The following is a 15,329-nucleotide window of genomic DNA, read 5'->3' as shown; positions in this document are numbered from 1 at the left end:
GGAGGGTGGCAAGTAGAGCGAGGAAGGTGGAGGAGGCAAAGGCATGCACAAAAGGTTGAGAGTAGATGATTGTAGTGTGAGGGGCAAGACTGTGGAAAGATAGGTAGACTCGCAATTTAATGAGCGAGCTCCCCACTGTCGTATCCATGCCAAGTGATGGGGAAAGATCTAGGTAGGTTGTAGTGGGGGTGTCGGGGTGGTGAAGTTTATACCTTTTTTTAAGGGGGAAAAAGAAAGCAGTGGGAATACCAAGACGTGACAGTGTACATTTATCAAGTTTTGCAGAGCACAAGGTTGGAGATTAGGGTTATGCTTCAGCTATGGGTGAGACAAGGCTGGTTTGTCCTTGAATGAAGAAGGTTGATCCTGGCAGTCATGGCTGTTGCTGTAATAAAGTACTGGAGACTGTCAGAGGACCTCCCACCCCCGGTTGACATCCCTGTGTGATGTGTAAATGGGTCAGGAGGCTGGAAATGGTAGAGTAGGATTGCCATTTGCCAAAGAGATAAAGCAGATTTCCCTTTAAGAGCAATTTAGTACCATACAGTGGCAGAAGGCTGTGATGCCTCAGGTGAAGTGTTCAGAGAGCCACAGGGATGGAATGAAGGAGGGAAAGGAGAAAATTATCAAACCTCATTGCAACCCTTAACCAGGAATGGAATGTGTAGTCGTTACTTTTGAATACCTCAACTAAACACCTGGACACCTTTAACTTTGTAGACCTGTACATGACGTGAGATTATTTTGTCTTTTGTGCACTTGGTACTTTTAAGTAGAGCTGTCTTGATTTATAAGAAGTTTGAACTTTAAAACAATCTAAAGTGTAAATAGCATTTAAGACCAGGGTCTATAACCTGTGGCTTTCCAGATGTTTTGGACTAAAGTTCCCATTGTCTATAGCAAGCATAATAAGTAGTGGGGGAAAGGTGGTATTACATTGTAGATGTTGCACACACCCTGACATGATTAATATATGCTTTTAATTGTACTTGAAAGGATCAAAGTCAGAATTCAACCCAGCGCTTAGGGTGATGGGTTCAAGAGTTTGTGCCCTGTGCTTCAACTGGAATGCAGTCTCTCATAGCAATCATTGGGGGAAACAGACTATCTTCTAATTGGCTGAGCAAGAAACTGGTTTGGATACTGCATAGTCTCCAAAGGTAGATTTAGGACAACTGTTAAAGGTATGGCTTCATTTATTTTGTTTATTGGGCATTTGTAAGGCGCTTATACATCAAGAAATTGTTTCAAAGCGCCCACAGGGCAATGGGAAGGGAACAAGGGGAAAATGGCAAGACAATGGCATATGCTAACCATGATGAGCAATATGCAAAAGTTCAAGTGCAGAGAGAGAAGGGACAAGGGTAAATGCTAGTGGTTCCACAGACGGGGGGCAGTTGCAAAGGTAACGGGTAACTGCCAGGCAGTGACCACATGGTGGAAGTGGGGGTCACTAGCCAATATAATAAGTGCAGGCCTTTCAGACTTCACTGGCCAGTGGTGCCCAAAGGCAGGTGCAGGGTGGGGGCTGATGCTGCAGGCAATTGGACAAAAGGCCAGGACCCAGATGGACACATAGGGGCCCAGGCCACCAATCGGGGATTGTGGGGTTTAGCATGGGATGGAGAGAGGGAAGGATGAGAAGTGGAAAGTCTTGAGGTGCTTCCGGAACTTGAGACCTGGCTCAAGACAGAGAAAGGGGGAGGCTGTTCCAGAGGAGGGAGCCAGATGAGGAAAAAAAAACTGCCAACCGCTCTCTGCTTAGAGAAGCGCTTGACAAGCACAGAGTTGGATCCGGAGGGATCTGGGAGGATGCTTCTGAGGAGGTAGAGTTGTAAATGGGCCTTCTTGGCAAAGTCCAAGATGTGAGAAATGAAAGAGCGGAGTCAAAGATACCTCTCAGGTTTCTGACTTCAGAGGAAGGAGAGGGGGGAGAGCCCGTAGACGGAGGCCAGGGAGAAAAGAGAAACTGGAGTCCCGATGGGAAGAATCTCAGTCTTGCTGGTATTGAAACAGAGATCATTGGAAATGCACCAAGACTAGATGGCGGACAGGCAATCGGGATGGAGTCAAAAGAGATAGAGGGTGGTCTGAAGAAGAGTTTGGTGTCATCTGCAGAACACTGGATGTGCGGGGAGAACGTGGAGATAAGGTGAGCAGGGAGGGGATAGATAGATGTTAAAGAGCCAAAGAGAAAGTGAAGATAGAAATGGGTGAGGAGAAAGAACCCTGGATAAACCTGGGAGGTATGGTCAGTGAGGTGAGTAAGGAGCTGAGCCAGTCCAGTGTCCGCTCCGAGATACCAAAGGTATAATGTAGCAGCTTCATGAGGATGGAGTGTTTTACTGTGTCAAAAGCAGAGGAAGGCTGGAGTAGAATGAGAACAGCGGGTGAGTTGAGTCAAGAGACTCAAGCAATTCTTCACGGGTGTTCTGGAGAGCAGTTTCCATGCCTCCAGACTGATGGTCGTGCAGGCAGCCAACAAGCTCAGTATGCTTGGTCAGTTGGGGGAAGAATATTCTCATTTCTTGGAGAATAGCAAGATGACTACCATGCACGCGTTGCAAAGTAAAGAATCTTATATTGATGCCTTTTCCCCCAAATTTTAGATCAAAAGGGTCAGAAATCAGGTGGAAAGGCTAAATATTACTTTGTTTTTACTGCATTGGCATGTGTTCTTACTGATCATTCCCACGTTGACGACAGGGTAGCATTCAAAGCTTGAGAACAATGGAAATGTTGGAGTACTAGAGTTAAAGGTAAGTAACACGTTTTTCTTTAATCGCCTCTTCCTTGCATTTATTCTCACTCCAATCATCTCTCCCTCTTGCAGTCTTTCAAACCCCTTCCCACATCTTTATCCTTTATCGCTTTTCCTCCTTCTAAAACATTGCCAGTATCTCAGAATTTACAACAATGTGTGTGTTCCTCTTTGTTTGGCTCCTCCAGGCGTTTTGTGTGGAACTTCTTCCGTCTGGAGAACGAGCACCTGAATAATTGCGGCGAGTTCCGAGCAGTACGAGACATTTCAGTTGCCCCAATGAATGCAGATGACCAGACCCTGCTGGAGCAGATGATGGACCAGGAAGATGGTGTCAAGAACAGACTGAAGACCAGGCCATGGAAGCGCAGCCTCAGCGTGTCTCTGCGACGCCCATGTGTGCCAGTGCAGTGAGTCTCTCCCAGATAAGGCTGTACATGCTTGCTTTCAACACTTGTTGCAAACCCTACCTTACAGCTCTTAACTGCTAAAAGATCCTCTTATTCAAAGTAACTTGGAGGGGAATGTGGACACACAGCTTACGATCACCCGTTATTTTATAACTGTCATTAGAAATTCTTCCTGTGCAATCCTGTATGTTCCTTTTGAGAAAGACACACAAATGGACCTTAAAACTCTTTCTTGTGAACCCCGCCGTATTCCTAGGGAGACCTAATTTTAACCTGCAGAGTAAAACCATAGGAGACGCTTCTTTTTAAGTAACATTGAGCATTAATTTATTCAGGGTTCTGACAAACTATTTAAGTCATTAGAGGGTGTTTCCATGGAGGGTTTATTCCCCTGTGAGCTGACAAACCATTGGAAAATATCAACCAACCTTTGAAAGTGTCACTGTGAAATGTTAGAAATCCTGAAGCATAGCAGTTAAGTAATCTAGCTGTATGTAAGAGGTGAGCAAAGTATTTTTTTTTTGGTCATGTCAGACTTAACTTAAATAAATTAGCTGTGCTGATATTTGTGTGAAGGGCCGGGGAAAACTAGTAGAGAGAGTTGAAGGACTTTGTTTTTTCTTTTGGCAGGTAGAGGAGTTGGGGAGAAAAATTAGGCGTACATTTTTGACAATCAAATCGTTAAGAAAATGAAATGATGCAAAATCTGCTAGAAGGGCGAACTATCAATGAACATATAGATACCAAAGATGTTTTTGTGAAATGGACTGCTGTCTGCAACTAAGGTTTTTCACTGAATTTCAACGCTCCTTTGACTGAAGGTGTGTTATGATCTACCAGCACTATACCTAAACATATTTCTTGCAGTGCTTACTGATGTGTCCCTTTTAGCAGCGGGGGATGCAAGTTGTGGCTGAATTTTCTGTGGCATTAGGGCTCGACTCTGACGTGGGCACCACCAAACCATCCTCCATATCGAAAGGCCCTACGCTGCTACCTGGTCCAATGTCACCAAACGCCTATAATTGGACCATGGTTCACTGCACATGTCTTGCAGCCATGGCCAGTGGTCGCAATCCCTGGGGCTATGGGTGTTTAGATTGATTTTTAGAATCGGCCCTGTGGACGAATTCCGAGAGGCCACCCTATTCTGGTGAACAGGAAAAGACCGTGTCTACCCAGACTCTATCAACTCAGTCTGGGTACTGGGTAGTGTGACTGAGCAAGGTGGCTTATACTTGGGGCATGTGTGAGAGTGGTGAATGGTTCAATTAAGCATACACAGAGTACTGTTAATAAAAGTTTGTCGGAAGCTATCAAAATAATATATTTATTTAGGTCCAGGGCAGATCCAAAATCCCAGTTAAGTAAATCACTAAACATACACCACTAATATTTACATTGTAATGTGTGGGGTGCTCTGGCTGCAGAGCACCAGCAATCTACGTTTAAACACAGTAAAATCAGCAATGACACTAATGTAGCAAAGTAAGTGAATAGAAATACAAGGTAATTGATGAACCGAGTTTGAGAAGTAATAGGTAAAAAATTAAGGGCGAATAAACACAATACACAGCTCTATGATAAGGTTCTACACTTTAAAAGTCATTTCCTTGCGAGAAGAGATGCAGCCTGTGTCCTTTGAGTCACATGTCCCATTAAAACCCTTTGCAGAAGACTAGGAGTCTTTAAAGTAGTCTTAACAAGTGCTGGCAAAGCCAGCAGGCAGTTTGTAAGTGTTTTACAATTGAAGAACAATTGAAGTAAAGTTCTTGGGAGGTGCCCACCCAATCCCACCACCCAGAGAAGGATACTTGACCAGAACGCCACTGATCACGGTCAAACAACGGATAGTTAGGGCAAGGATTTTACACCCATCGAACACTTTGCTGGTGGGGGGGGGGCTTGTATTAACTAACCCCATGTTCTCATATTCACTTGGGGTCCACTTCAGAGGTTTCTGAATTCGCTGTTCCCCAGAGCTTTGTGTCTTGGTTGCTCTGAAGGCGGTCTTGGGGTTGCTGGTGCAGAGGTCACTTTCAGCATCATGATTTAGGTCCGGTGAGTTGACTGTTTTGTGCTCTGGCAAGATGATTCCTGGCACTGGACAGCTGGATGACCCTGGTAAGATGAAAAAATGATGTTGTTGACAACCGCAGAGGTCCGCCAAGACACGATGCAAGCGGAAATCCGCAATGACCACTGTTATCAAACGGCAGAAGTCACCCCTTTTGATGGAAACGAAGAAACTGGTCCTACAAGGCCTCTTTTTGTGCTTGAGAGCGGCAACTGCATGGGAGCCTCCTGTTTCACAAATCGAGGGTCTGCCGAGTTCTAAGTCCAAATATGGGGGGCTGACCAATGCAGCAAGGTAGACTAGGAGGAATCTGCTAATCACAAAGGATGGTTCTGGTACTTTCAAGGGCAGGTCCTCAAGCAGGGGTCCGAACTAGTTATTCCCACTGGTCATGGGGTTGAAGCACTGATGAAGGCCGCCTGGAGATCAGCAATGAAGCTGGACTTCGCCGGGATGGTTGAAGAAGACCAATCTGGTTGGCTGCAGCAAGTTCCTGGTCTTCAAATGTATGCTCTCTTCAAAGGGTTCTTGGCTCCAACCACAATCTCTAGAATGGCTGGGGGAGTTATCCGTTTATCCTAAATTTGAGCTGGAGTTGCCCCCAAGCCCACCAATTGTAAGGATATGCAACATTCAAACCGACAGGAGCTGTCTAATATTGCACAGCCTCCAGCCACCACATCTGCCCAGCAACAGACACGCTTTGTCCTGGATGTGGAGTGGAACCATACAGTCCAATCCCCCACTTAAGGCCACAAACGCATACCGCCGCTTTGCCTGGGAGAGGGCTTACCATATCTGGCAAATCCAGCTCTAGGAGGACAGGAAGAAGGCCAAAAGACAAGATGGCAAAAGGACAGGCACAAATCTCGTGACACAGCCATTTTACAGTATATGTTACTCTAAAAGGCATTAAGTGGTTAAATGCAAAAGTGCATGTGGCAACATAAAAACACAAAGTAGAAAAATAGCCACTGCCACCAGCCCGCCTTGGACAAATTATGCAAGTAACCATAAAGTTGAGAAAGAGAAAGGGACCCAAACTATTGCTACCGCATTTAACTTTAAGATGTGTGCAGTGTAAAATAAAAAAGCGCCTTCACATGATAGGACTGAGTCCCACTAGACTGATGGCCATAGGGACTGATCAGTACCCCCAAAACAAATAAGCTTAACATGGTAAGTTAAGAAAAAAGGGCCTTACTTACCTCAAGGTCAGGGGAGGTTAAAAACAGCAAAGACTCTGGGGTTTCATAGATGTCTGTGGAGGGAATGCTGCAAAAAGTACATCTTTCCCAACAGTGGGCGTCAACCCTATTGTAGGCCCCACTAAGCAATCTACAATAGAAATTGGGCAGGGCAACCTAACCATAAAGCGCCCTTGCAAAGGTTTTTTTTTCTGTGAATTTCAACTTTTTTATAACTGACGGAATTTTTATTCTGTTACAGCACTCTATGTATGTTATTAAGAATTCCTCATTAATGAAAGAACTATAAAGTTTATTTTACATATATTTTGCAGCGCACATTGATGTGTCATTTTGAGCAGCATTTGATTCGGATGGAAGTTATGGCTAAATTGTCTGTAGCGTTCGGCCATGCCCTTCCTAAGTTAACCACAATAGCTGCTGGGCCCACTATACAACATTGTTCCACAGGCCACTGCCTACAGATTGTGGCCATGGCCACAAACCCACAGGCCTGCGTTTCAGCCACTTTGCTGACCCCTTGAAGCAGCGCACGGTAGAAAATGGGCCCTGCCTGCAACCTGGCCCAGTGGCCACTGAGAAATATGGCAGCTTTCTCATGTTTAGCCTCCTTAAAACCTCCCCTCAGGTAACCAAGGGAAAGGCATTGTTGCCAGATCCCGACCCCAGGGCTGAATCTGCAAAGGGGTACTACTGGGACAGAGGTCTTTGAAGAACGGAAGTGGGATGCCTGAAGATGAGATCTGGCATCCCCCTTTTCTTAATCCCAATCTATCGTACCTCCACTGTCCTAGGATATCACCAAGCATGTACTACCCTACCCCAAGATCTTCCGTCGAATACTCGTACTCTGAGGAAAGCAAGAGAATGTAAAACCCCTTTTTCTAACTATAACCCAGACTTATCCTCCCGTCCCTATAATATCAAACTACTGTGAGAACCAATCTTTTTCTTCCCTGTTTAACTCTGGTACCCTCAATAAATGAGGTTAAGAACCGATATCAATTTCCTATCCTAAGAACACCCCTAGACCAGAGACATGGTATTCCGCCTACCTTGACAGTGACCTACTCAACCCCCCTCCCGCCCCCTCAGCCTTAGAATGTATTAAGACACACAATCTTCTTTCCCCCCCCCCCCCCCCCCAAGTATCGCTCAAGTACTGAGACGAAGAAGAGGAAATCAAGAGGAGTACAGATTTCCTATGAGAAACACCACTACGGTACTGGGACGAACAAAATGCAGACGGGCACATCACCCTCTTCATAGGCCATGTCCCACTAACAAGGCCAGGTAGGGTCAGGCAATTGAAATCAACCATGCTCACCAGCAGCCTATCAAGTTTTCAGAGGAATAGAAAAGGAACACTAGAAATCAGCAGAGAGCGAATCGGAAGGAGAGCTGAGGAGTCATGGCTGCCCAGGACCAGCTGGAAGAAACGGGGATGCCAAGATACCGAGGGTCTGTGTGAGGAAGCATATGGGAGAAGCGTGGCTAATGATCCATGTTTCCAGCAAAGAAGAGAAGTCCAAAGAAGGGTGATATGCTGATCCCTTGTTACAAGCAAGCAAGATACAATGTTGCAGCCAGAGCGCATAAGACTGGAGACGCGTCGGGTGAAATTGACAAATGGAATTAAAAGGATACATAGTGGCTGAGTGGTTGTGTGTATGACTACACATTCTCGAATTACTCTGTGTAAAGAAAGGAAGTGTCTGCAAAGAGGGGAGCTGAGCACGGACAACAAAAAGTGAGGGAAATAGAGATCCTAAGAGGAGGGGCTGTGCGAGAAATGAAGTGGGAGCAAATTTCCTAAAACTGATAGCAAAGTGTTGACAACAAACTGTTTTGGAAAAGCACTGGGGTGGCCACCAGGCAGGAGATTGACCCAAGCTGGCGGCAGAGACCCCAGAATAATCAAGGAGTGTTGGGAAAGTATTGGTTGGCCACCAGGAGGGAGATTGATCCAGGTTGGGTGCAGAGACCCAAGTATAAGGAAAACATACCTGTAATGGGTGGATTGTGCTGTCCGACAACTGCGCCACGACCAGTGGAGCCCAATTGAAAGCAAGGAGCTGCATGTTCTAAAGGGCTTCTGAGTTCACGGAAAGGAGACCTGGAAAAGCCTAAAGAACTTACCAGGAAAAGTTACAGTGACCTGCTTTGTGCCAAATTAACTTTGTGCCAAGTGAAACCTGAGAGAATTGTTGAACTTTATAATCCTGAGTGCCTTAAACTTGGGGAAGGGAGCTGCAGAAAGGCTCCATTGTCACATTACCTTTATTTTGAACACTATTGAGTTGGCCAAATCCCATTCACCCTGTTATTCTGTAGAAGTGAGGACAAGCATAGGATTTGACACAGACCGTATTTTGTTTTGGGCTTGGACTGACAAACTTAGACTTACTTTCGTTTTCTTTCCTTTGGGGAACATTCCCATCTTAGAGTTGGGATAAGTTAGGCATTACACCGTCCTGATCATTGAGAGTAAATGTTTTTAAACTGTGTTTCACTTGTCTGTCTTCTTTTGATACAATGCCTGTCTCACACCACTATAACCTGATGTTGGACCGTGTCACACTCCCATGGGCATGAAATTCAGCCATTTTGCCTCTTCCACGAATCAAACATTGGGCATGGCCTGCAGCCTGGCCCCAGTGGCCAATATACCCAGGTAATGTGACTCTGAGCCACTCTCCATGTGTTGGGGTCATGGCCAGTGGCCACAATCCCTGGGGCATGGGCATCAACCATGTTTCAGGCTTTAAGCATCTGAGTAGATGTTGGACCTGGCCACAGGCTAGGCCCATTAGCTCTTTAACTCAATAGTTGGCCACTGGTGGCCAGGACCAGTGGTCTGATTGTCTGGGCCATTTTGCAGACAATCCGGCTACGGAACATGACTGCAGTCCATGCCTCAGGTACCAATGGTACAGCACAATTATTTTTGTAACTACTTTTTGGCATTTTTCAAGTAAAACATTGGACAGATTAACCAAAACATTGCAAAAGCATGCTTTCAGGACAAGGTTGAAGCTCCTTGCACAGGTTTGGAGAAAATCCACCCAGCAGTTTGGACTGTAGATGCAACAGGATGTTCTTCCCATTCAATTCAAATGAAAAAAAATGTTGGGACCCCCCACCCTGGTATAACTTTGCCCTCCCTTTCCCTTAACAAAATTGCACCAGACATTGAGAGTCGGGTCTGTATTGTGCAGATTAGTTGAACGATGACAAAGCTCTAAGCCACCCAAAAAGTGCTCTTCTTATAGGGAATGCAACTGAACCATAACTAGATATGTATGTATGCGTATTTATATTTCAGAGGGTTGTGAATCTGCTTAGAAACACATGCTTTTCCTAGTCTGACATCTAGCAGTTGTTGCAGGGTACTACATCCGTCTTTTCGATTTAGAGAAAGATGTCAGCTGGGTGTTCAGCAAATACCCCAGTATCCAGCCAGTATCCAGATACGCGTACGCAAAGCAATGCGCTTACTAGGCAGGATGGCATTGTGCATATATCTAGTCCCACATGCACGTCTGTGCATGCGACCAATGCAGGAGTGGTTTGCGAAACAGTGGTCTCAGGCAAGTGGTCAGTGGGACGATCTAGTGGTTGTTTCACTAACACTAGTTCAAAACCTATGCTGATGGTCATGAGAAAATCTGTTAAGGGGAAAACTTTTCCACGATCCGGAAGCACAAGCGATTGTCACAATAGACGCGTCCCTCTCCGGTTGGGGGGCCCATTACCTTCATCACACAGCACATGGTCTGTGGGCTCACATAACAGCACAGAACCATATCTATCTGTTGGAGCTACTAGCAGTACTCAAAGCACTTCAAGCATTCGAAACACAAGTCCCGAACCAGACAGTTCAAATTCTGACAGACAGCACAAATGCAATGTTCTACATCAACAAATGGGGGAGGGGGGACACACTCTCCAAGTCTGTCCAGGTTGGCGCAAAAAATATGGAAATGGGCACTCAGACGAGGGATATCCCTATCCTCCCAAAACATTCCAAGAGTACTCAACACTCTAGCAGACTCTCTGAGCAGAGATCCCCTACTAGAAGAACACGAGTGGCAACTACACCCAAGCGTCGTAGACCACATCTTCTCTCAGTGGGGTTACCCCACAATAGACTTGTTCGCTAAAGGAGAAAACAAGCAGTGCCCAGACTTCACGTCCAGGTCCCCCTAGCCAGACTCCAAGGGGAACTCCCTATGGATGAACTGGTCAGGGAGATTTGCTTACACTTTCCCCCAACTCCATTAATGAGCAGGATAGTGAACAAGATGCACAGGGATGAGATGACGCTCATCCTAATTGCTCCTATGTGGGCGAGACAACCGCGGTATCCACATCTGCGCAAACTGGCGATGTGAGATCCCATCAAACTCCTGTGTCTAACCAACCTGTTAACCCAACACGGGGGAACAACAGTGCACCCACAACCACACTCAATGAACTTAGTAGCATGACTCCCGAAGTCCTAGAGTTCGGACACCTTATCAATCTACCACAAGGGTGTATGGATATCCTCAAGGAGGCACGAAAACCTAACGCTAGACACTGTTATTTCGACGAGTGGAGGAGATTCGTAATTTGGTGCCAGTCAAAACAAACCCCATGTAATGTAACCCTTCACACATTCTAAATTATATGTTCAACTTGTTAGATTTGGGTTTAGATTCAACTCTATAAAGGTCCATCTGGCAGTTTTATTAGCCTATACCACCTCTCAAAGTAAAGTTTTGTGGTGGGTAATTACAGTCATTAAGGCATTCATGGAGGGAGTAAAAAGTTTCCACCCTCCAATTTCAAATCCACCGCCAGGAGGGGATCTCAATGTAGCAATAGGAAAGCTCATGGGGCCCCCATTCAAGCCTATGCATAAGTCCAGTCTGAAACACCTGACATACAAGACTGCCTTCTTAGTGGCTATTACTTCCATAAGAAGAGTTAGTGAATTATAAGCATTGTCGGTGCAGGACCCTTTCGTTATTATCCATAAAGATAAATTGGTTTTACGTACTCATCCAAGGTTCTCCCCTAAATTAATTTCCAAATTCCACGTGAACCAATCTATTGAGCTTCCGGCTCTCTTTCAGAGGCCAACTAGCTCAGCTGAGGTAAAACTCCACACACTAGATGTGAGGAGGGTGGTCCTTTGCTATGTAAACGAGACCTGCTGCTTAGGAAAACAGATCAACCGTTTGTCTCCGTAGCACCAGGCAGAGAAGGAAACCGCATTTCCAAGAATGCCATCTCCATATGGATAGTCAGATGTATACAATTATGCTATTCATTATCAAACAAAATACGTTGACAGATTCCAGGGAGGAGTCCAGAGTCTGCCTGACAGTGCTACGAAACCTGTTTGTTGAGTTGAGTCTGTTGTAGGGGTAAGTGTGGATTACTTCTGTTGATCCTTGCCACCTGCCGTGGTTGAGTAATGTGTACTGCTTTGATTAGTTATTCATGAGCATGTGAATCCATGCCAGACCCCATGCTGGAGAAGGTTTAAGTTACTTACCTCTATTATACAGCATGGGTCTGGCATGGATTCACATGCAAACCCTCTCTTCGGCCCCAATGCAGCTCTTCTTGCTCATATTGCGGCTCTTCTTGGTCATATTGCCACTTCACGTGCTTACCAAATCTGAAGATGGCAGCCAGAGGCGGGACTTGGTTAGAGGACTTTTCATTGGATGGGTGCAGTACGACCCAGAGGACAGTGATTGGTTTAGTGAAACTTTTTTTCTTTTACTGAAGATTCCCAGCCTGATTGGAAATATTCATGAGCATGCGAATCCTTGCTGAGAACAATTGTTACAGGTAAATACCTTAAACCTTCTCAAGAAGAGAGCACCATCATTTTCGAATCCCTGTCCTCCACCTCCAGCGTCGGTAGGGTGCTTAAAAGCATTTTCTTTGCAGTTAGCAGTCCTCTTGCCACCAGCTCACTGCTCTCACACCCCAACTCCCATATTTATTTTTTCCATATCAAAATCACCATCGAGTTGGCCAGACCAAGGTGACCTTTTTACCCAAGATATCTAGAATTTCAGATCTCTCAATTCAGAATGAATTCCCCGACTACAGTCCCAAAACAGACAAGTCATTGTAGCTCCTGACATTTTAGATGCCCAACACCTATCGTCCTCCATCAGACGTACCTAAACTTTTATTCAGGTTTCCAGAATTTCTTGGAAAGTTGCACTATTGAATGTTAAACTAAGGGCAAGTACATTGAATAAGCAAAGTTGTCAATAGCCTACGTTTACCATAGTCTCCTTCCCCCATTCATCCCTAATGTGTGGACGCACATCCGCTCAATGCAGACAGCCAGTAAATCGTTAACTCCAGCCTCTTTCAGCATAATATAAAATTCACCAACCGTCCTTTCTGAATGTGGTGATGCGAGCAGCCCAATGCTGACTATGGCCACAGGGTCTCAGTCAAGCAACTAGTCTTCAAATATTGCCCTTCATCGACTCTACCCAGTCTGTATTTGAATTAAACAAATTCTAAATGGTATATAAAACCATCTCACCATAATTGGTTTATAGAACATACACCATTCTCTGTCTGAAATGTCCATTGACAGTTGTTACCATGAATCCTGAAGCCCTCATTCCACTAAACTGTGGAGCTTGGCCAGCATTTTTGTGCCTGAGCGAGCCTCTTCAACGTTTCAAGCCAAGTACATAACATGCAATGAGTAGTGATGTGCCACCCCTGTTATGGTGCCTGCATCCCCCCTTTTCTCATTCCATGTTGTTGATTCGCTACCAAACAATGAACAGAAGATCTGATTTGAAATACTCACCAAGATGTATGCCAAAGTCTGGAAATCCAAGCCACCACTATTTTTGGGTGCCTGTGAAGTAGCTGGCAAAAACCTCACATTCTTACCCTGAACTCTGACAAAGGCTCCAACCACCTTATGGATTTAGGTGCACAAAAGTCATGCTTCCCTCTAGTTGGGGGTAAACATCTGAACATGCACAGCAACTTTGGAAGTACATTCTTTTTTTATTATATGTTGACCATGTGGCTCTATTGAAAACTAAAAGCGTCTCCAATACCACTTAAAAATAAGAGGATCTCGGACAACTCAGATGCAGGGTTAGATGTGCAGCGAGAAGTGGAAGGGGAAGATCCCACATATTCTTGCCACGAGTCTCTAAAATCTGTTGTTACGTTATATACATATTGACACTTGTGGAGGCTAAAAAAAAGCCTCCAATACCCAGATAGACAATGCTCTACGAGAACGCTTTTAAAACAAATTTAAAACTATCCCAGCCAGCCTTAAGTACTGAAGGCCCTGCACCCACAAAAAATTGTGCAAGGTTGCAATCCTTTTTCATGGCCAAGATCACCAAGATATGCAGGGCAAGAGATGCTGGGCCATCTCCTCTCCAACTGATGCAACCAAAGACTGTAATACTTTGTAAGGAAATCTGACTGCTGAATACTCGTTTATACTGTTGCAGGTGCTCTCCTCTCATCCTGCAAATTCAACAATATTTGTCATGTCATAAAGCTTTATTTTACCTACTGCCCTGGAGATCTCTGCACCACCTTTATCATTAAGAAAGGTTCTCAAGTCTTGGCACCACTTATTAGCTAAATCCTGTATCTTTTGCGAAGGAATATGTACCTGAAGACTTAGTCTTGGATCACACCCCTCCTGGAAGAAAACAAATCTTGATTGTTTCTAGCACTGTCAATTCCATATTTTTAACTATTTTATTGTTTAAAGCACGGACCCAGCTTGAGAGGCGTGGGTGGCCTGCATTTGGGCTGGCCTCTTAACTGTAGCAAAGTACTGTGAGTTGCATGTGGTCTGTGCATCCATTGGGATTAGTCCTTGGTCATAGCATAGACCTCCAATGTCTCCTCCTTGTAGCCTTGCGACAGCTACAAGCATATCATGAAATCGCATGTTACTTGGTGATTGGCCATAGGAATATACAACTAACAGAGCGGTGTGTGTGTGTGTGTGTGTGTGTGTAACTTTTTGGGATTTATTTATGTAAGAGGTCTGCAATGCTTACCCCTGCCTTATGGCTCTTCGAGCTGTAGTTCTAGCTTCATTGTTCGTAAAGTTCAGCAGATTATTGTTCCTAAACTTTCCACTCTATCGGCATTTTAGCTGACATTAGCGGCACTTACTTTTGAACTCATGTGGGTGATGCAATATGGTGCTTTTGTAGTAATGTGGGTGACCAGAAACAGTGAATATCTGTTCAATAGTGTCCGCAATGACTTTATCTGTCACATCGTGCCAAATCTCTCTTGACAATTACAGAAACATCATTTTACACAGAAGTTGATGAATGTATGTCATCTCAACAGTACAAAGCTTTTGTGCTTCAGCCGTACATGTATGGCACTTTTGTTGAGGTCGCTGCTGCCTCAGCTGTAGATTGAGACACCAATAATGTTTCTGCACAATCTCAACGCTCCAATTCTAAGTGGCTGGAACCGATTTATGGGTTTCATGCTTTTCTCATGGACGGCTTTATGTGGCTTATACCAGAGTTGGAAACCAAGACAATTTGATCACACTAACGCCTACAGGAAAGATTACCAATATTGTCTTTAGCATTGGTTTAGTTCATTAAATAAACTTCAAACAAGGAATTGTTGTGTGTAGCATGGGTACACCTGCTAGTATTACATAAACTATTCTGTTTGTGGAGATTGACGTTTCTGAACTGGTCAGCTACCTTTGATAGTGTTTACCAACGGGTATTAATGGTTAGGTTGGAAACCGAGATAAACATGGATGCCAAGATAACGGATTGTGCAAGTCCTTTCTCCAGGAAACGCTGTCTTCATAACCCGCTCTA

The 15,329-nt window shown here is 44.8% G+C and overlaps 1 protein-coding gene across 1 annotated transcript in view; it reads left to right on the top strand.

The window, feature by feature from the left end:
* The window catches only part of XPR1 (xenotropic and polytropic retrovirus receptor 1), a 1,026,978-nt gene that overhangs the window by 990,913 nt on the left and 20,736 nt on the right, over positions 1 to 15,329 (top strand). The window contains exon 14 of the mRNA XM_069641450.1: positions 2,950 to 3,171. Within this exon, the coding sequence (XP_069497551.1) occupies positions 2,950 to 3,171 (222 nt within the window). The remainder of the gene's footprint in view (positions 1 to 2,949; positions 3,172 to 15,329) is intronic.

The sequence above is a fragment of the Ambystoma mexicanum genome, chromosome 1q (assembly GCF_040938575.1).
Source record: "Ambystoma mexicanum isolate Mex_15411 chromosome 1q, UKY_AmexF1_1, whole genome shotgun sequence".
Classification (NCBI taxonomy): Eukaryota; Metazoa; Chordata; class Amphibia; order Caudata; family Ambystomatidae; genus Ambystoma; species Ambystoma mexicanum.
Note: the sequence above shows the minus strand (reverse complement) of the source record. Positions and strands in the feature narration are given on the sequence as shown.